At 34.3% G+C, this 22,180-nt stretch overlaps 1 protein-coding gene and 1 long non-coding RNA gene across 4 annotated transcripts; both read right to left on the bottom strand.

Moving 5' to 3' along the window:
* Positions 1–455: 455 nt before the first annotated feature.
* LOC120193680 lies at positions 456–3,919 on the bottom strand. Of its 3 annotated transcripts, XR_005522888.1 has the most exons (4): positions 3,713–3,919; positions 2,510–2,934; positions 1,424–1,738; positions 456–1,322 (listed from the first exon to the last, which is right to left on the bottom strand). It is a non-coding gene; the product is annotated as an uncharacterized LOC120193680 (long non-coding RNA). The 3 variants fall into 3 exon arrangements; XR_005522883.1 differs by having other exon boundaries at positions 1,424–2,934; XR_005522891.1 differs by having other exon boundaries at positions 1,424–2,699.
* Positions 3,920–8,502: 4,583 nt separating this feature from the next.
* LOC120182662 (protein BIG GRAIN 1-like C) lies at positions 8,503–19,531 on the bottom strand. Its single transcript, XM_039187592.1, has 2 exons — positions 18,885–19,531; positions 8,503–8,917 (listed from the first exon to the last, which is right to left on the bottom strand). The coding sequence occupies exons 1-2, from the start codon at positions 19,529–19,531 to the stop codon at positions 8,503–8,505; spliced, it is 1,062 nt and encodes a 353-aa protein (XP_039043523.1).
* Positions 19,532–22,180: the final 2,649 nt, after the last annotated feature.

The following is a 22,180-nucleotide window of genomic DNA, read 5'->3' as shown; positions in this document are numbered from 1 at the left end:
ACGGGGACGGGGACAGAGGTAAGAAATTCAACAATATTATATTTATTAATTGGAGTTGTTTGATCTTATATTTAATTTTAATACATTTAGTACAATATCACTCGTGGATGCATTTCAAGATTTGAAGGAGCAATGTGTTTTATTATGTTTATTTGATAGTTATATCTTTGATACCTTTTAAAATAGTATATTTTTTATTATTTACTTTAATTTTATTTTTAAATTTTTAATTGTTATTTCATAGAAATGATAGAACTAATATGCCTATTTGATGCTATCATTTATATTTTTAAAAATAAGAATAATAAAAAAAATTATGTATAAAATTTAAAGTCGATAAAAGAATTCATAGATATAAAAGTGTAGATATTATCAAATTATATTTATAATTTAATGAGAAACATAATTATAAATACACATCATAACTGATTCTTAAATCAGATGGATAAGGAGGTAGTGAGTCAAATGGTTTAATGTTATTAGATCTTGATTAGATTTTATGTGTATTATGTTTTGGTTCCAACAAATTCAGCTCTTCTTAATCTGGTTTGATTCCTGTTCTTGTTTGATCTTTTCCGTTCTCTTTGTTCTAAACAAACTGGGTTTCTCGAGTAAGCAATTGTTTTCTCAGTTTTTCTCATCTACTTCGTTTCTTGGACGCAAGATTTCAAGCAAAGATTACGGGGACCAATGGGAGGCGGTGATAAACCGGAAAAAGAACGTAGAAAAAGCAGAGGCCGAGGTAAAAGGAAAGAACCTGTTGTTCCGGCGACAGGCTTCTCCGATGGTCAAACAACCGTTCTTCCTGCCCCCGTCTGTTGGAAAGCAACAATCGTTCATGGCTGCTTGCCCTTCGTGCAATGCAGAGAAGGAATATTGCATGATTTTCATGAACCGAACTGTTCAATGCGATCACTGCTATCAGCTCCATCGGGCTACAGAACGGAACCCTTTGCCGCGTCATCCTTCAACAATCTCCTCGAACGTCGTAAATGTACCGGACAGCCATCGTAATCAATATGAACATGCATTGAGAAATCCCCATCACTTTTATTCACTTGTGCGATCTCTATCGATTGCGAAAAACAAACCTTGCCGGTAAGCCTCTTGCAGCTTGTTCTTTCACCATTTTGTTCTTGTTTCACTGTGTGCTTGATTTTACTAACTTCCATTTCCTTTGTGCAAATCAGAGTTCCGATGTTCCGGGGAAAAGAACTGAACCTGCAGCGAATCTTCACCGAAGTCACTTCTAGAGGTGGCATATTTGTGGTAAGATGACTGAAAGTATAAGCAGCTCTTCGTTTCTTCGGCTGTTTAAATGGCTTTATTGATACAGGTTGCAGGAAAAGGAAGACTGTCAGAAGTGAGCGCTACAATTGATAAAGATTTAGCAGATAGTGACCTATATGAGATTTATATGGACCTGTTGTATGACGTAGAATACTTGCTCTGCGGTTTCCTACTTCGTGAGTATTTACAAACTCCTTTTTGAATTCTTTGGTTAGCTATTGTCTGGCTCTCCTGCCGGCCTCAGTTTCATGTCTCTTTTTGGCAGATTCTCCTTTTAGTTTATCCGAAATGGCGAGTATTGTGTCGAGTTTGAGGGAAGAACAATATCCATCACAACGGATTCAAGCATCAGCTCCGAATGTGAGTTCAACACCAGTGAATAGCAATCCACAGTTGATTAGACAACCGATCCAAGCATCATCAACAATGAATAGCAATCTGCAGTTGGCTGGACAACCAATTCAAGCATCAGCATCGGTGAATAACAATCAACGGTTGATTAGACAAGCATTAGCTCTGTATACAAATCCAGCACCAGTAAATAACAATCAGCAGTTGACTAGACAACAGATTCAAGCATCAGGACTATTGAATAACAATCCAGAGTTAGCTAGACAACTAATTCAAGCATCAGCACTATTGAATAACAATCCAGAGTTAGCTAGACAACTAATTCAAGCATCAGCTCTGTATACAAGTTCAGCACCGGTGAATAACAATCAGCAGTTGACACGACAACCGATTCAAGCATCAGCACCAGTGGATAACAATCCAGAGTTAGCTAGACAACTGATTCAAGAATCAGTTCCATATGCAAGTTCAGCACCGGTGAATAACAATCAGCAGTTGACTAGACAACCGATTCAAGCATCAGCACCAGTGAATAACGATCCACAAATGACTAGACAACCGATTCAAGCATCAGCACCGGTGAATAACAATCCAGAGTTAGCTAGACAACTGATTCAAGCATCAGCACCGGTGAATAACAATCAGCAGTTGACTAGACAACCACCGATTCAAGCATTAGCTCCGTATACAAACTCAGCACCGGTGAATAACAATCAGCAGCTGACTAGACAACCGATTCAAACATCAGCACCAGTGAATAATAATCAGCAGTTGACTAGATATCTCACAGACGACCCTCAAGACTTCCACTCTGATGGTTTGTGTCAATATCTTCTCTTGTTTTGTCAATGTAACATTAAAGTCTAACCTTCTGACACCAATGTTTATTCTGACAGACGAGTGGGAACTGTTGCGACAGATATTGGAGGACCCAGAAGTAGGTTTCAAGAGCACCCATGGGATGAGCACACCATGCAGCGACGACATGTTAGACAGGAATCTATGGGAGCACCCTGGTGAAGCTGAACACGGCAACTCCGAAACAGGTTCCTCTTTGCCTTCGCCAAGCAAAAAGCAGAGTTAGCAACTTCCTTGTGCATGCTCATTTACTGGATTTCTTCTTAAAATGTAAAATCTGCATTCTCTATTGTATTTTCAACTTGAAACTTCATTCTTATAGCTAACTGTTGTATGTGGTATGTATTATGTTCTTGACTGGTACTCTTCATCGATAGGAGCACCTTGGTGAAATTGAACAAGGCAACTCCGAAACAGGTTCCTCTTTGCCTTTTCCTAGCAAAAGCAGAGTCAGCAACCTTCTTGTGCATGCTCGTTGATGAAAGGAAGAATACAGTCAAGAACAGAATACATACTACATACAACAGTTAGCTTTGCGAGTGAAGTTTCAAGTCGAAAATACAATAGATAATGCAGATTTTACATTTTAGGAAGAAATCCAATAAATGAACAAGACTATTACTACAGCATAAGTTAGCATGAGCAAAACAAATTAAAGAATAAAACCATGCAGTTTTATATCTTATTCCAACACTTCTCCCCATAATAGTTATTCTTAGTCACTCATCTCCGGGGTATTATTCACAACTTCCCCTTCATATTCAGGGAGGAGGACTGAATAAAGATTCTCAATTTTCTTTATCTTGGTGAGAAGACTTTGATATTGATAAAGTACTGAAAAGACTTTCATACACTAAAGTGAGAAAGGCTCAATCAGTTGCAAAACCCAATTGTTAGATGTGAACAAACAACCAACCATACAATTAATTCAAAATAAAATAAAATAAACAAAATGACACAGTCGAAATGCTTTCATTAGCAGAATTCACAATTATTTCAAATATCAAATCCTTGATTCTAATTAAATTTAATTCGATTCGATTTCCAAAAGAAAAAAAATATCAGTAACATTTAGGTTACTTAATTATCCAATTGGCAAAAACCATCTAAACTAAAATCACTCTATCAAATTCAAGCACCTACTGATCAACACAGAATCAGTAGGAATTTTGGAAATTAATGCTAACTAATTGTTTAAAAACAAAATTGATACCTGCTGGAGTTTTTCTCCGGCCAAAGAGAAAACTCATGTTGGATCAATACTACGAAAACAGTCCGAAGACGATTTGACGGAGGCTACGATGATCCGATCTGATATAAATTCACGTTCGACACGGTTAGGAGATTGCTCCTTCCAGGTTGTTTGTTTGATTGCTCGGCCGCGAAGATAACTTCCTTGCTACTTTACGCCGCGAAAGGAGAATTGACGTTATTTTTAGAGGGTAAAGTACACAAATAGTCCGCCGCTGATGATTAATAAAAATTATGAAATATGTCCTTATTTATAGAACATTATTTTATTAAATCACCTAAATATTAAAAGTTATAAAACAGTCACTTAACTATTTAGATATTTTAAATTCTTCTTTTCTTTTTAAAATATTGATGGTAGTCTGAGCTGAACGTTAACTTGCTGACTGTAATATGATAAAATTTGATCTCAAAATCTTAAATGATTATCATATTTCAGGTAATAGGTTAACGTTCAGTTTAGACTGTCGTCAATTTTTTTGAACAGTAGCAATTGGATTTCATTAATAATGGAAGAAATCAAAAATATAAATTTGGAGACAACAATCACCAAAATACTCATACAAAAGTAAAATATTAAACATAAAGATACAAAGAAAAATAAAATATTTTATTGAAAATGACTACCAAATCAAAACTCAATAACCTTAATAAAAACTTCTTATCTCGGTCGAATTATACGCTTTACGAAGTGATAAAGGAGTGACTATTTTATAACATTTAATAGTCGAGTAACTATTTTATAACTTTTAATAGTTGATGGATTCAACAAAGTATCACCCTATAATTGAGTGATCATTTTATGATTTTTAATAGTCAAAAGATTTAATAAAATAACATCCTACGGTCAATGAACCATTTGAGTACTTTACCTTTCTTTTAAATAATATACAGTGATTATAAGTTATATTTGTTTATAATATTTTTATTTATTTATAATTATACATTTTATAGATGTAGTTGTTCAGAGTTGATATTTTTAGAAAGAACAATACATTAACCATTAAGGTCATTCGATGAGTTTAATAAACACAGTTAAAAAAATGATTAAATCCTTTTTCAGACGCGGCTACATCTGAGTGTTAGGGTTCATTGTTATCCCCAGGCTTCGTTGTATGTTAGTAGGGATGGGCATGGGTCGAGTTGGATCGAGTTTTCGGTCTACCCGACTTGATCCGAAAATTTTAAATCCTCCATTCGACTTTAGTCCGACCCGATTCGTTCCGACCCAAAATAATATATTTATTAAAATATTATTTTTATTCAATAAAAATAGGGTTTTAATTAGAAGAAAATAATATATAAAGGGTATTATTCTAATTATTCCTAAATACATAAGATAAAATTATAATTTTTTCGAGTCATGTACTTTTAACCATAAACTCGACTCTGATCAACCCAAACATAACTTTAAAAAACAGGCATGATCCGACCCCAAATTTAAGAAAAAATCTGACTCGATCGAGTTTAAACTCATCAAGTTCGGGTCTCATGCCCATCCCTATATGTTAGTCTACTCATATGGACTCTGAAATTTTGGGCTTTCTCTTGGTACGTTATATGAAGCTCGGACTCATTCGATTCGTAACAATAAAGAAATTGATCATATAAATTTATATCATAATTAAATTTATAAAAAATTGTTTATAATGATATACATTTAACTAAAATATTAATTTAAATTTAAATTTATTCGGATGAAATCTTATGATGGGAAAAATATTAATTCAAGTTATATTTATAGTAATATTTTTCTTATGATGAGAGTTGATTCGAATTATTTTTAAATTTAAATTTAAAAAAGTTATTTAAATTAATATTTTATCTAAATTTATATTATTATAAATAATAAATTTATATATTTAATTATGATATAAAGTTATATTTCTATTGTGTTTATTATTTTTTTAAATGTTAATAATAAATTAATTATTATTTAATTTATAAAATTTAAAACATTTTTTTGATGAAACATATATAGGTGAGGTATTTCAAATATAAAAAAAATATGTACCTAAGATTGAAAAAAGGTTATATTTTAGAGGGCTTTTTTTTAGAAAAACATTATTTGGAGGGCCTTTCTAAATAAAGCCAAAGTAAAAGCTGTATTTTTATTTTTTATTTTTTATTGGTTTCTTAACCTTAAAATAGTCAACAAAAAGCGCAGCACACGTGCGTTTGGTGGACATGCTTTGTACAGAGAAACAGCAGGCGGTCACGTGCGGCTTTGTCGTCCTCAGTTCTCTCCTCACTCTCATTCAATTTGTATGTACTTCACGCGCTCCTCTGTGGGCTTTGTCAGGCCAGCATTACGGAGCAGAGATCACGTGCCTAGGACCCGACACAGTATAATCTAATATAATTATTGCTAGCATCAACCCCACAGTAATTTAATTGAAAATATGATTTTGATCCGATTTAATCTAATATAAATTTTAATTTTCACATTTTTTATTAAGATAAAAAAAATTATGAAATAAAATATAATTTTATTTAATTTAATAAGTATTTTATGTGTTTTAGCATATATTTAATTAATAAAATATAAATACATTGAAACAATATTTTTATAGTTATCTTAGAATGGGACGGTATATTTTCCCTAATTTTTTTTTGTGTCCTCTCTGTTCCAAGGTTTCTTCTTGATTAATCCGGAACGACCTGTGCCACACACCTGACTCTGGTGGGTGAGTCTCTCGGCGGAGATTATCTATATACACTAGGACTCCCAACTATTAAAATTACAAAATGGTCCTTTAACTATATAACGTTACTGCCGTCAAATTTTTAATAGAAATTGACGAGTTTGGAACATATGAATAGTTGGGTGACAATTTGTAACTCTTAATAGTTGAATCACTCAACAAAGTGAAACTTTATAGTTAGGGGACTATTTTGAAACTTTTGATAGTCGGGAAACTCAACAAAATAATGTCCTATAATCAAAGGATAATTTGTATACTTTACCATAAAAATATCCATTATGATCGAATTCAAAATCCGAATTTTATAAAAAAAAATTACTTTTATCAAATCAAATCGAATAAAAACCGGTCGATATGATTTTTTTTATCATCCCTGCATGGGACTTTATATAGGCGAGGAACCGGTACTTGTAAGTCTTAACTAACTATATACTACCACTTATCCTTTGAAAACCAACTGGGTAATGGTTAGGGCATTGCATGCTCCACATGCAATACTATCCAAGTAACCTACTATGGTACGTACCACAAACTATCCAAGTTCGGGTTTAATTAGGTTTAGGGTTTAGAGTTTATACTCTATATTGTTGTTTCTTAATCTTCATTTCAACCATGGTGTCCCACAAATTACTGTTGCATTTTGACCTCTGAAATTCCTTATGAGACCTTTTTCATCGATTCGTACATTGTTCGTAGATCGAGTGATAAGGAGTTCGATGTTCGGATCAACAAAAACAACCCTACAATGGCGTAACAATGTTCAAAGGGTCCATATTCAATGTGATAGCCCCCAAGAGAATCCAAGCATTGATGTGATAGTCGGTTTAATGCAATGCAATGGTGCATGAACGTTAGGAAAACGAGCGATATGATAATAGATGTGAATACGAAATTTAGTTCACTTTATGTGAATGATCTGATAAATGTGTGGTTCGAAAATGAACGTATAGGAAAAAAGGGCAAATTACGAGTTTAATACCTAAACTAACAGTTTTAGTCTGTTTTAGTATGTAAACTTTCATTTTTTTCAAATCATGCTTAAAGTTTAGTTTTGTTTCATTTTAGTACCCAACTCAAAATTTAACATTAAATTTTGATTAAAAAAATTGGTAGTTTAAGTACTAAAACAGACCAAAAATGATAGTTTAGGTACTAAACGCTTTAAGATTTTTAACGGTGGGGTATTCAAATGAAATGAAGACTAAACAATATATATGATTTTGAAAAAATTAAAAGTTTAAATACTAAAATAGATCAAAACTGATAATTTTAGTACTAAATGTACAGTTTACCCTGAAAAACAATAAAGATTTTTTTTCGTGGCTGTTGAGGCCATGTGCTTAAGCCGGTTGAAAAGAAAAGCAAAGAGCTTTCACTTTCTCCCTTCTCTCGTGGGGAGAAGATTTGTGTTGCCTTTTCCTTTATTCACTTTAGATGTATCTTTCCTTTACATCAGTAGAAAATTCTAGGGTAAACTACGTAAATGGTTCTTCGATTATAGAATAATATTTTTATTAAGTTAATTGATTATTAAAAGTTACAAAATGATTTTTCAATTATAAGAAGTTGCTTTGTTAAGTTCCTAAACTATTAAAAGTTACAAAATTGTTACTCGACTATTCATTATGTTCCAAATTCGTCATTTTTTCTTAAAAATTTAAGTTCCTAAACTATTAAAAGTTACAAAATTGTTACTCGACTATTCATTATGTTCCAAATTCGTCATTTTTTCTTAAAAATTTAACAATTGTCTGAGTTTGACGTTAAACTCAGATTATCATCAAAGTTTTGACGAAAAATGATGAGTTTGAAACATAATTAATAGTTGAGTGATCATTTTATAACTTTTAATAGTTGAGAGATTAAATAAAACAACATTTTATAATCGGGGGATTATTTCGTAACGTTTAATTGTTGTTATTCTTTGAGTTCCGTTCTTCGAGCACCAATATCATAAAAAAAAGACGTTGATGACATTTTTGTTTTCAAATAACTTTGAATTTTTCAAATTGAAAACCCTAAGGTCATTAACAAAAAAAAAATATGCTTAGAACATGAGGCCATTAACAAAGGCTTCATTATTTTTCAACCTAGTAGTTTCATACACCGGTAGTTCCTCTCTATACCTTCCGATTCCGATCAGATGATCCAACTCGAAAAGATCCGAACTCGAACAACTCAACTCACCGTCATCTTCTTCATCGTCCTCATTGTCATAATGTTCTATAAACCCTCTCAAAGCCAGTTTCCCAATACCCCTTCTTTGACTGCCAACTGCAGATTCTTTCTTCTTCAACTCCTCGTTTCTTGAAGAGAATTTAAGATTCTTTTGAACATTTGAAGTTGGAATTAATCTGGGATCTTCTTCGTAGATGCGTTTATGGTCACAAGGTCTGCAATCTTCATCAACAATGACACTAACCGGACAAAATTTAACTGACCTTCTATTGCAATTGCCGTATGTCAACACACATTTTCGTCCTACTAGAATTCAAACTCCTAAAGATAGGATAGAATTTTACTAGGATTCAAAAAATAGGATAGAGTTCTACTATTATTTAAACTCCTAAAGATAGGATCCACAAGCACTATAAATAGCCATTGTAACTCACTATTGTAACACACGATTTACACATAAAACATAGAGGAAAGCACGGGAAGATACAAAGGCAAAACTATTGTAAAGGATTCGAAAAGGAAATAAAAGGTAGCATTTTCTTTTTTCTTTCTTTTGCATGTGCACGTTATTTTTCTTGAGATTTGGTTCGAATAACTCAAAACGTAGATTGCGCCGATGACCAAAATGGGTGGGGTTTCGAAGTTTCGAACCTAGATCTACCCCGAGGCTTATTTTTAAAAACCGGTTTGATTTTCGGTTAAAGGTGGGGAAGAACTTTTTAAAAAAATCTGAATTAGTCCCTTTATTTATTATATGAATATTTTATTCATTTATTTTTATTATTCATATTATTATTATTATATGTATATGTATATATATATATATATAATTATTTTCATTTATTTTTTTACTATATTTTATTATTATTATATATATATTTATTTAATATTTTACTTATAAGTCTAATATTACTATATATATATTGTAATTATCTTTATCTAGTCGTATATATTTTTTATACTTTTAATAGTTTATTTATATACCTATTATTAAATATATATTCTTAATTATTTTTATTTGATTATTTTTTTATTTATGTAATATATCTTATAACTTTATAACTTTATATTATTTTATTATTTTTGTTTTTTTATTCATTATTATATTATTATTTTCTTTTAAAAAAACATTGTGTCTTTATCATTATCATTATTAAACATTATATTATATACTACTAACCTAGATGGTCCATTTTTTTGTCTTATTTCTTACTAAAGCCCCCACTTTCGGTGAATTGGGAGGGTAGCTTTTCTATTTTTAAGTATTTGGCGTATATATAGCTTATTTATTTTATTAATACTTTGATATATATATATATATATTTATATTTTTTTCTTTTTTCAAATATTACTATATATAATTATTACTTTACTATTATTTTCTTACTTATTTATTTTATTTATTTTATTTTTCCCTTGTATCTTATTTGTTTTCTTTACCTTGTTTATCTAACACATTTCTCGATTCTTTTTAAAGGATATTTTCAAATTAATCAAGGGTAAGTAATTAGGATTGAAACTTTACATTTTAATTTAACTTGTTATTTTTCTTAATTAAGACAACTGGAAATTACGTAGTACCGAAAGGGCGGTTCAAGGGTGTTAATCCTTCCTTAACCGTAACCGACTCCCGAGCCCGACATATTTCTGGTAAGACGCAGATCATGTAAGAAATAGGGTATCCGATCAACCCATTTATTTTTAAATAAATTATCGGTGGCGACTCCAATCCATATTTTTCTAAGTCGAAGCCCAATTCCGGGAACCAACCGAAAGACGGTTACGACAGCTTGGCGACTCCACTGGGGACACAGGTAAGTGAGTCAGGCTAAGGTAATTTCCAGTTGTCTTTTTAACGAAATGGGTAAGTTTAAATTTTAAGGTAATATTTCGATCCTTTTTACTCACTTTTGATTATATTTTCGAGTAAATAGTTGGACTAATCGTTTTCTCATGATTTCAGCCTTCAAAGTTTTTTTCATCTAAGGCTCTATACCCGAACTCCAAACCCTATTTTAAGTGGGGGTGAAAGCGATGCCTTCGTGTGAATTTATTCACCGTGCGGGCCTAGCAAGTAGCCTTCGGGATTCATATACCTTATGTCTTCGTGTGAATTTATTCACCGTGCGGGCATAAGGGAATGTGTCCTCTCGAGTTTAACTTAGTCCATACAAGCCTGTGATGGGTTTAGGACTAAGGGTCTGGCAAGCCCAAGGGGGCACCGGCAAGGAGAACTCGGGTACCGTTTTTTTAGAACCTAAACCGGGAGATGATGGAGAATTAGAGCCCACCCCAAAACCTCATTCCAAACCTTAGGCTGCTTTGATTTTATTTCCTACCTTACTTTATGTTCAAAGCATGCGAACTAGAAAAATATGCGATTAGGATTTGTTTGAGATTAGCATGCGGGATAGAGATCATGTCCGGGTAGGAATAATAAGCATGTGGGGTAGATATCATGTGGGGTAGAATTTTTCATTTTCATGATCGTTTTTTATTATTTTTCACCTCATTAACTCTTTTCATCTTTCTTTTCTTTTCTTTTATTTTCATCACTTGCATCATTTAAAAGAGGTATTGATCCACTAAAACGTGTTTGTTAAAACTCGAATAATCTGAATCCATGAACAAAGGTGTTGTAATACAAGAGATGAAAATACAAAGGATAGTCTACAAGGCGACTATGTGTCACATTCAATCCAGAAGACTTGGTGCCCACAATTGAAGAGTATATCACTCTGCTGCATTATAAATGACTCAGAATGAACCGGGTCTACATCAAGCACAATGAAAGCTTATATTTGAAGAACTGACTGGAAGAGGTTGCAGGGGCAGGATGAAGGTTATGTATCTTGGAAGTCCCTTTGAACACGACAATGGCAAAATGATAGCTGAAATTGGAGACCATTGCTGGCGAATTCAAGAAACAGATTAATGAACTTCACATAGTTCCTATTAATTAAGGGCTCCAATGACGAATTCGTTGGGAACAGGCTCAACAAAAGTAGGTGCTCGAGATGCGATCATTCGAGACTTCTTGGACCAATACGAAAAATAACTCAACATTTTCATGGTTCATCCAGAGAGGCTGGAGCGGTTCGACAGGTTATTCAACCGGTGAAAGACGAAAGGAGAAGACTAGTCAACATGTCAGAAGCTGTCAGGATATTTTTGTCTCTTAAAAGATAAAACATTTTTGTCCCCAATAAGGATTATTCATAATAACATGCACATTTCTTGGATCAATGCCTCGAACATTTCATGCATTCTTGCATTTTTTCATCTTCATCTACATTTTTAAGCATGATCATAAACATGAAATTTCTTCCTAGATGATTCGATGAAGTGGATTTAACCACATGGAAGCAAGATTGTAACCTTAAAGAAAAAAACTGAAAACAATACAGTAGGAGCCTGATCAGCTGATTGTAGGACAAAGCCTGCCATGAAGATCTAAAGAATCTCCATATCCTAAGGGCTACGATGTTGAAGCTGTTAGCTGTTACCACATAAAAAACCCCAAACATTCCTCTAAAAACTGTAAGGCACTTGTCGAAGGGGGCATGGCATATACCATTTGCACTTAGAGGATTGTTTTGTTTGAACACGTCTTTGATCTTTCATGTTTACTTAATCTTTTAAAGGATTGAATTTATGCTACTTTCTAAAGTGGAGCAATTGAACAAATTTTAATCTTTAGTTCTTCGAATATTAAATGAATTAAGGATTCTTTTAATTCTTCAAGAATTATAGATTTTTGACACATGACAAGATTAGACCTTTCTTACCCTATCTCAAACCCCAAAATAAAATACCTCGATTTTTTTTTACCCAAAATAACTCATGACCATTACCAAAAAACCAAATTTTGACATTACCTCCCTTTGAAATTCTTGAACATTACCTTTATCTTTTTGATACACCCACATCTTTCTTTGAGTCAATAAGATCACACAACTGTCTTTTTAGACTCAAAATTAACCTTTTTTACCATTAAAACCCAAGGCATTGAGTTGTTCATTTGAATATGAGCATTCTTCTAAGATACAGTTTGGGGCATCTCGCTAGGAGCCTGAACATTGAGACCTGTTGGGAGCAAGGAGCAGAAAAAATAATTCATTCGAAATAATTCTATCATGCATTAATTGCACTGTTTTCATGTGAATAGAATTAATCCTGAAAATCTATCCCCCTGGGGATACCTCTTCTGTGAAGACTTATATGTATGAAATGATGAACGGCTTTCTTTCTTTATCCCTTCACAACAGGAGAAAATATATATCCCTTGCGTCCCCTTTTGAGCCTATAGTATTTTTTTTTCTTTTGATTCAACCCTAACCAAGGATCACCCTCCATACTGGGGGCAAGGTGGAGAAAATCTGCTCACATGAGTGAAGACATTGATTCAGATGAGATACCGAAAGGTGAACCAAATGCCAAGTGCGATGATTCAATCAGAACAAAAAGGGCAAAAAGAAAAAAGAAAAGAAGCAAAAAAGGAAAAAACAAGAACAAAAAAGAAAGAACAAAAATAAAAAAGGGAACAAAAAACACATACAAAAATTCCCTAAAGACAAATGGTGCATCAAGCTTCAATGAGATTGATCAAGCACAATCATTCCCGAATCACTGAATCCCTTCACTCAAAGATCATAGAGCATCAAGAGAAAGAGACATTTTTGAGCAAGACAAGATCGATGACATCAGAATGAATTGATCCTTGGTTCAATACCCTGAAACACTTATTTGGGCCTATTTATCCTTTTCTTTTATAACCACGAACCCTGGCCTACATTACGTGCCTTAAAAGTCCCTTCTAATCATACATGGATTTCTAAACAGAAGAGACTATCTTCAGATTTCATCCCGCCCATCAGGATTAATCTTTGTTTGCAAAAAAAAAAACAATGTAATTAATGTATGGTAGAGAAAAATAACAAAGGGGGGTTCAAGACATAAATCCTGAATAACGTCTTGAAACCAAAGGAGGATTCGAGTTGAAAACCTGAAAAGGCGGCTCGAATATAAAAATTGTGCAACTGAGGTGATCACACAAATTCCTTGATAAGGCATCGCACAATCCGAGTGTGACAACGAAGGTTGGGAGTCAGAGAACACTTCCAGTAGAGAAGCATGCAAGCTACCCCATCAATCCTTTGAGCATGCAAGCTACCCCATCAATCCTTTGAGCATCAAATGCCAAACCTTTGACCAAACACAATGACCTGAGACTTTTTATCCTTTCCTTAGTTGACCATCTCTCAAAGATAGCTTTGATCTTGACACTTGTCAAATAACTATAATTTATTGAAGGATTAACATTATAATTAATTCTTTGATATCCGATGAACTCTAGTTTTATGATTCGTCTCTATTGTAAAACCGTGATAGGGGCAATATTTTTAAAACTTGAGATTAAACATTTTTTGAAACTCTTTTAATTGATATTTTCATGACTTTGAAAATAAAAGAGAAAGAAAAACATTTTTTTTTCAAACAAGACAGTATCTATAGAGTGGATCTTGGTAAATGACATGTGACTCTCAAACACAAAGCTCATGCTTAGAATCAATGATGAAGCAAGAAATGAGGAACATTTGGGGTATCTTTGAAGATTCAACATCAAATATTGGGGCATTTTTGGATATTGAGGCATTTTTGGGGATTCAACATCCTAATGCGAATTATCGAACCTTTTTCAAGAGATAAAATATAACAAATTCATGTTACATGCATCTTATGCATACATTTTAAGCGTCATATCTATCATTTTCTTTCCACATACATAATTTTTACAGCTTTAGAGTCAAGTTCGACTTCAAGACGAAGAATACTCGATTCAAAAGCACCTTTACAGATTGATGTCAGTTGTTTAGCTCAGCAGCAAGAAACTACACTTCAACCAACTCGACAGACAGAAAGATCGACATTTACAATATAAATTCTGTCTCGCTTGAGACAGTTTCATTTAATGCAGATGATTATCTCACTTGAGATTGCTTTTTTAAAACAGACTTTGTCTCACTTGGGACTGTTTTACTCGAAAGAAGATTTATTTCACTCATGATTGTTTTCTTAAAACAAGATTTGTCTCACTTGAGACCGTTTTCACTAGAAGAGTTTTTTCTCTCTTGAGACAGTTTCCCTTGAAACAAATTTTGTCTCTCTTGAGACAGTTTCTCTTGAAACAAATTTCGTCTATCTTGAGAAAGTTTCCCTTGAAATAAATTTTGTCTCTCTTGAGACAGTTTCCCTTGAAACAAAATATTTGAATATGTTTTCTTTGAAACAAATTTCGTCTCCCTTGAGACAGTTTCTTTTGGAACTAAGTTTGTCTCTCTTGAGACAGTTTCTCTTGAAACAATTTTCGTCTATCTTGAGACAGTTTCCCTTGAAACAAAACCTTTGAATTTATTTCCCCTAAAAATAATTTTGTCTCCCTTGAGACAGTTACACTTGAAACACAAAATCTTCAAATTTATTTCCCTTAAAACATAATTTTGTTTCCCTTGAAACTGTTTCTCATGAAACAACAGATATCTTTGAGATCGTTTCCCTTGAAACGAATTCTATCTCTTTCAAGACAACTTCTTTTGAAGCATCATCTGAACTGTTACACTCAGCTCAAGCACATACTTGAGATGGTCGAGAAGCATTTCTCAAATCAAAAATAGAATGTGCACATCAGATTTGAACATTTGAAGAATTCAAGATCATGGATCAAAATTTGAAGATTCAAGAATCAAGATTCCAGACAGGCAACTGGAGATCGAGATTTCTCTCCAGAGCCCCAAGATAACATATGTTGCATATGCATTTTAGGCACACCTAAGAGCATTGCATCCATAGCATCACATATGGATAACTTTTCAGGTTTTAGCTAGAGTCAATTTCAACTTCGCGGCGAAGGATATTGCACTCAAAGCGACACAATTTGCTCGAGAGTGGATTTCAACTTCACGACGAAGGATATCTAGCTCGAAGCTAAACTTCACAATAAAGGGGTCTCCACGGTTTCAACTTCACGGAGAAGGGAATTATGTCCACCCGCAACATACAATACTTGGATTTCAACTTCACGACGAAGGATATTCAAGTCAAGGCTCAACTTCACAACGAAGGGGCCATCCGCGATTTCAACTCCACGACGGAGGATATCGTGGCACTCGAGACAACACAAGTTCAACTTCACAACGAAGGGACGGCTGGTTGTCAACAAACAACTTCTCAATTTCAGAGCCAATTTCAACTTCACAACGAAGGATATTGGACTCCAGACAACGCAAGTTCAACTTCACGACGAAGGGACCGCTGGTTGTCAATAAACAATTTTCCCAATTTCAGAGCTAATTTCAACTTCACAGCGAAGGATATTGGACTCCAGACAACGCAAGTTCAACTTCACGACGAAGGGACCGCTGGTTGTCAACAACAACTTCCCAATCTCAGAGCCAATTTCAACTTCACAACGAAGGATATTGGACTCCAGAAAATGCAAGTTCAACTTCACGACGAAGGGACCGCTGCTTGTCAACAACAACTTTCCAATCTCAGAGCCAATTTCAACTTCACAACGAAGGATATTGGACTCCAGACAACGCAAGTTCAACTTCACGACAAAGGGACCGCTGCTTGTCAACAAAATTTCATTCAGAGCCAATTTCAACTTCACAGCAAAGGATATTGGACTCCAGACAATGCAAGTTCAACTTCACGACGAAGGGACCGCTGCTTGTCAACAACAACTTTCCAATCTCAGAGCCAATTTCAACTTCACAACGAAGGATATTGGACTCCAGACAACGCAAGTTCAACTTCACGACGAAGGGACCGCTGCTTGTCAACAAAATTTCATTCAGAGCCAATTTCAACTTCACAGCGAAGGATATTGGACTCCAGACAATGCAAGTTCAACTTCACGACGAAGGGACCGCTGTTTGTCAACAACAACTTCCCAATCCCAGAGCCAATTTCAACTTCACAACGAAAGATATTGGACTCCAGACAACGCAAGTTCAACTTCACGACGAAGGGACCGCTGCTTGTCAACAAAATTTCATTCAGATTCAATTTCAACTTCACAACGAAGGATATTGGACTCGAGACAACACAAGTTCAACTTCACAACGAAGGGACGGCTGGTTGTCAACAAACAATTTCCCGGTTCCAGAGCCAATTTCAACTTCACGACGGAGGATATTGGACTTGGAACAATGCTACTTACTTGGATTTCAACTTCACGACGAAGGATATCCAACTCAAAGAAAGATTATCTGCCATCAAAATTGTCGAGTTCGACTCCATTCAGCTCGATGACACATCAATCACACTACTTTCCGGTTGCAGTCGAGGTTTTCAAGTCGAGAAGAGGACCTGGGTTAGCCGTGCCTTAGTGACAAGCAACCATTTTCAAACAGCATAGCTTAAGTCAAGAAAAAGCTATCTGTCAATGAAGATTTCTGAGTTCGATTCCGATCCAAGGTCTTTAAACCGAGAAGAAGACCGAAGGGTAACGGGAAGCCACGTGCTGATTCAAATTCCGAACTACGGCTTTAATTTCATATCATTTCAAGATGAACTCGACTTCACGATGGAGGAGTCATCCGTAACTCAATTCGACAGGGAGTTATTGAAACATCATAGTCAATTTTCAACTCCACCGAACGAAAAGTGTGTCTTTTAATCTTTGCCCTATCCCCGTTACACGACTATGGGCAAAGAGGGGCAGCTGTCAACACACATTTTCGTCCTACTAGAATTCAAACTCCTAAAGATAGGATAGAATTTTACTAGGATTCAAAAAATAGGATAGAGTTCTACTATTATTTAAACTCCTAAAGATAGGATCCACAAGCACTATAAATAGCCATTGTAACTCACTATTGTAACACACGATTTACACATAAAACATAGAGGAAAGCACGGGAAGATACAAAGGCAAAACTATTGTAAAGGATTCGAAAAGGAAATAAAAGGTAGCATTTTCTTTTTTCTTTCTTTTGCATGTGCACGTTATTTTTCTTGAGATTTGGTTCGAATAACTCAAAACGTAGATTGCGCCGATGACCAAAATGGGTGGGGTTTCGAAGTTTCGAACCTAGATCTACCCCGAGGCTTATTTTTAAAAACCGGTTTGATTTTCGGTTAAAGGTGGGGAAGAACTTTTTAAAAAAATCTGAATTAGTCCCTTTATTTATTATATGAATATTTTATTCATTTATTTTTATTATTCATATTATTATTATGTATATGTATATATATATATATAATTATTTATTTTTTTTTACTATTTTATTATTATATATATATTTATTTAATATTTTACTTATAAGTCTAATATTACTATATATATATATTGTAATTATCTTTATCTAGTCGTATATATTTTTTTATACTTTTAATAGTTTATTTATATACCTATTATTAAATATATATATTCTTAATTATTTTTATTTGATTATTTTTTTATTTATGTAATATATCTTATAACTTTATAACTTTATATTATTTTATATTATTTTTGTTTTTTTATTCATTATTATTATATTATTATTTTCTTTTAAAAAAAACATTGTGTCTTTATCATTATCATTATTAAACATTATATTATATACTACTAACCTAGATGGTCCATTTTTTTTGTCTTATTTCTTACTAAAGCCCCCCACTTTCGGTGAATTGGGAGGGTAGCTTTTCTATTTTTAAGTATTTGGCGTATATATATAGCTTATTTATTTTATTAATACTTTGATATATATATATATATATATTTATATTTTTTTTCTTTTTTCAAATATTACTATATATAATTATTACTTTACTATTATTTTCTTACTTATTTATTTTATTTATTTTATTTTTCCCTTGTATCTTATTTGTTTTCTTTACCTTGTTTATCTAACACATTTCTCGATTCTTTTTAAAGGATATTTTCAAATTAATCAAGGGTAAGTAATTAGGATTGAAACTTTACATTTTAATTTAACTTGTTATTTTTCTTAATTAAGACAACTGGAAATTACGTAGTACCGAAAGGGCGGTTCAAGGGTGTTAATCCTTCCTTAACCGTAACCGACTCCCGAGCCCGACATATTTCTGGTAAGACGCAGATCATGTAAGAAATAGGGTATCCGATCAACCCATTTATTTTTAAATAAATTATCGGTGGCGACTCCAATCCATATTTTTCTAAGTCGAAGCCCAATTCCGGGAACCAACCGAAAGACGGTTACGACACCGTACTTGTTATTATTATTACCTCTTGAACAAGGTGTTTTGCTCAAACAGGACCTGGAAAATGAAGTGGGTGACGAAGCTGTCGATTTCGATTTCCGACGAAAGTTCACATCGCCGGAGACCCCATCGGAGCACATCTTCACTTTCTTGGCATCGGCATTGAAAATGGAGTTCAAGAAGCTAGTGATCCAACCACCGGGGGAAATCGGTTGCTTCACTTTCTTCAATTCGTCATAGATTTTCAATGCCTTGAGTTTGGTCTTCGTGAACCCTCCACCACCTTCTTGCTTGTTGTTCTTGTCCGGTTTGGATCTTCTCGACTCGGCTTCGGAGGACGAGAAGATCCCTCCGTTGCTGGAACCCGAGGAGCTCGAAACCGAGTTGGAATCAACAGCTGAGCCATAATTGCCCTGCTTTTCAATCCATTTCTCGATCATGATAGCCCGTTTTAGACTCGAAGCCTTCTCCATGGAACCACTGCCCTGTTTCTTAACAGGGTTTGCACCTGTTTTCTCCCTGTAATGGCACAATGACGGCTCGTCTCCGTTCCCCGAATCGTCGACGGAACGATAAATAACATCTATAAGAGTCGAAGAGAAAGAAGGGTTTCTTCTTCTATGAGGAACCGTAATGTCTATCACGGAACACTCTCTCCTATGCATGTTTTCTTTTTTGCGTACACAAGCACAAGACGAGAACAGGGGAAACAGAGATTTATACAGGGAGAAAACAGGGGAATTTTGAGATTAAAGAAGGGAAACAAAAGAAAGGGGACAGGGAAGGGTTAATTTAAAGCTTTAATGTCTACTTAGAGTGTGTCAAAAGCTGCAACGACACAGATCAAGTAGAAATGTGCAAGTAGATCGTGTGAAACAACGACCAAAGAAAGAGATAGCATTACTCTTCGAAAACCGATATCTGATCTATTGATTAATTAACGTAAATCGAATTCTACATACGTTCATATTTATGTACAGTACTAAACAGTGAACAAGTTTGAAACACATAAGCCGATTTGGGTTGTTGGGTTCGATTTACACTGTATGAGAAATAGTTGAAGGAGTAAACTATAATTGAGCTCATAGTTTAGGGATGAAGGTGCAATTAATACTTAATTGTGTACTTTGTTGCTGATGTAAAGTTGAGAGTGCCGCGCGTGCGGGTGGGGGTGTACAAGGGCAGGCTGTTTGCAGGTTTGATTGTTGCTGGGTAAACTTTTTTATTTAGTATTTTAGTTTTTACTTAATTTGATGATGTCTTTTGTAGGGACTAAAGGTGACTTCTTTTTCTTTGCAGGGGCTAAATTGTCAGCCAACAGCCAACAGCCAATCAGATATCAATGGAGTGCGTAATGTCTGGTCATTTTCTCCTTTCACTCACCCAGTTTTCACCTCCTGAATCAGACAATAATGAAATGGAAGCAATACCTCATGTACCTTTGTGCTCCTTTGATGAAGATCCAACTCCAGAGATTTGTCTGATTTTGGTTGGTCTAATCATGGTTTTAGTCCCTCTCTTATTCGAATTTTGGATCTAAACCCTTGATAAATTTTCAAGTTTAGAAGGTACAAATACATATGTTGATGTATAAAGGATAGAGTGGTGGTTAAAGGTATGGATGGGCATGGGTCGGGTCATTTCGGATCAGATTTTTGATCCGCCCGATCTAACCCGAAAATTATAAATCATCCATCGAACCCGACCCGAAAATATATATATTTTTCCGATCCAAATCTGACTTGATCTTAAATAATATATTTATTTAAAAATATTATTTTTTATTCAATAAAAATAAGGATTTAATTGAAAGAAAATAATATATAGAGGAGTATAATTATAATTATTTCTAAATATATAATGTAAAATTATAATTTTGCAAATCGGTTCATATAAGATATTTTTACCCTAAATCTAATTTGGTTAGATCAATTCGGATCGAAACTCGTCGAGTTCAGGTCCAACGCCCATCCCTATTTAAAGGTGAATTGAGAGATTGTAGATGAAGAGTGGACGCTAGTACATGCTATAGCCCTTCTAAACTAAGTAGAGTTATCGATGGTCAGTCCTAGATCATAACTCACTACATCGATGTTGCATGAGATTACATTTGCCTATAAATGAATCGAACGTTCAACAAATTATTTGTGAACTGTTCGATGAGAAGTTCGTTTATATTCATTCTTTTATATTCACCCATTTTTAATCTCTAGACACTCGATCTTGCTGAAGACTGCCCCGTTTATGTCAATGCAAAACAATATAATGGGATTCTTAGAAGGAAGCGGCATCGTGCGAAGCTTGAAGCACAAAACAAACTTGTCAAATCTCGAAACAAGCTTGACCATATCTTCATGAATCTCGACATCGTCATGCACTGAATAGGGTTAGGGGATGCGGTGGACGCTTTCTTAGCAAAAAGAAGCTCATACAACCTCCCGATCCAACTTTCAACCCGAGGTCCCGTTCCATTTCCGATGCCAGCTGCTTAGACCGAATTAACAGCGGATCAGGCTTCGAGAGCTATTCACGTGTAGCAGACTGCAGCGGTTCAAGTACAAGCTGCTTGGACAACTCGAGCATCTCCAACAACAACGGCAGCTTCCAGCGGTCGAAACAAGGATTCACAGACATCTCTCCCGGCGCGAGCAGCGTGCCCAATGGAATCCGACACTATGCTTCGGTTGTCCTGTGAGAAACCGGGGCGACGAAGTTGGCAACTCATCCTTGGCTTTTGTATCATCTATTATCATCAACATTTCGACCATCTTCCATGCTCGTTATGCAACTGTAAAGTGTCTTAAAAACATCTGTTCTAAGATTCTGCCCACTTGGTTCTTATTTGTTATGAATGTTGCTTGTGTCCATTAGAATGGATCATGGATTTAAATAGCGGTCCATATGCGTGATAGCGCCCGGGATATAGCGGAAACACGACGCTAATGAAAACATGACCGTGCTATGGTTTATTTTGGTTCAAGTTCAGACATATTCTAATTATTAGTTTGATAGTGTTATGTAACAATTGATCCTAATTTTAATCATGGATTATAATACCTGGAATTGTGATTATTTTATGAAGATCAAACTGATTTAAAATTGAATTTTAAGTATGTAATTGTATTAATTTAATATTGTCTTAATAAATAGGGTAAACTATGCATTTAGTGCTTAAACTATTAGTTTTGATATGGTTTAATACTTAAACTTTCAATTATTTCAAAATTGTACCTAATATTTAATTTTTATATCATTTTAGTACCCGATAGTTAAAATCTTAATGCATTTAGTACTTAAACTATCAGTTTTGGCCC

Source organism: Hibiscus syriacus, unplaced genomic scaffold (genome assembly GCF_006381635.1).
Source record: "Hibiscus syriacus cultivar Baekdansim isolate YM2019G1 unplaced genomic scaffold, ASM638163v2 tig00000340_pilon, whole genome shotgun sequence".
Classification (NCBI taxonomy): Eukaryota; Viridiplantae; Streptophyta; class Magnoliopsida; order Malvales; family Malvaceae; genus Hibiscus; species Hibiscus syriacus.
Note: the sequence above shows the minus strand (reverse complement) of the source record. Positions and strands in the feature narration are given on the sequence as shown.

Coding starts and splice junctions, on each gene's coding strand:
- LOC120182662 (XM_039187592.1), bottom strand. CDS start 19,531: ATGCATAGGAGAGAGTGTTCCGTGATAGACATTACGGTTCCTCATAGA. Junction 8,918..18,884: donor CCTTGTTCAAGAGGTAATAA/TAATAACAAGTA, acceptor ATGTGTGTTGAC/ATACGGCAATTGCAATAGAA.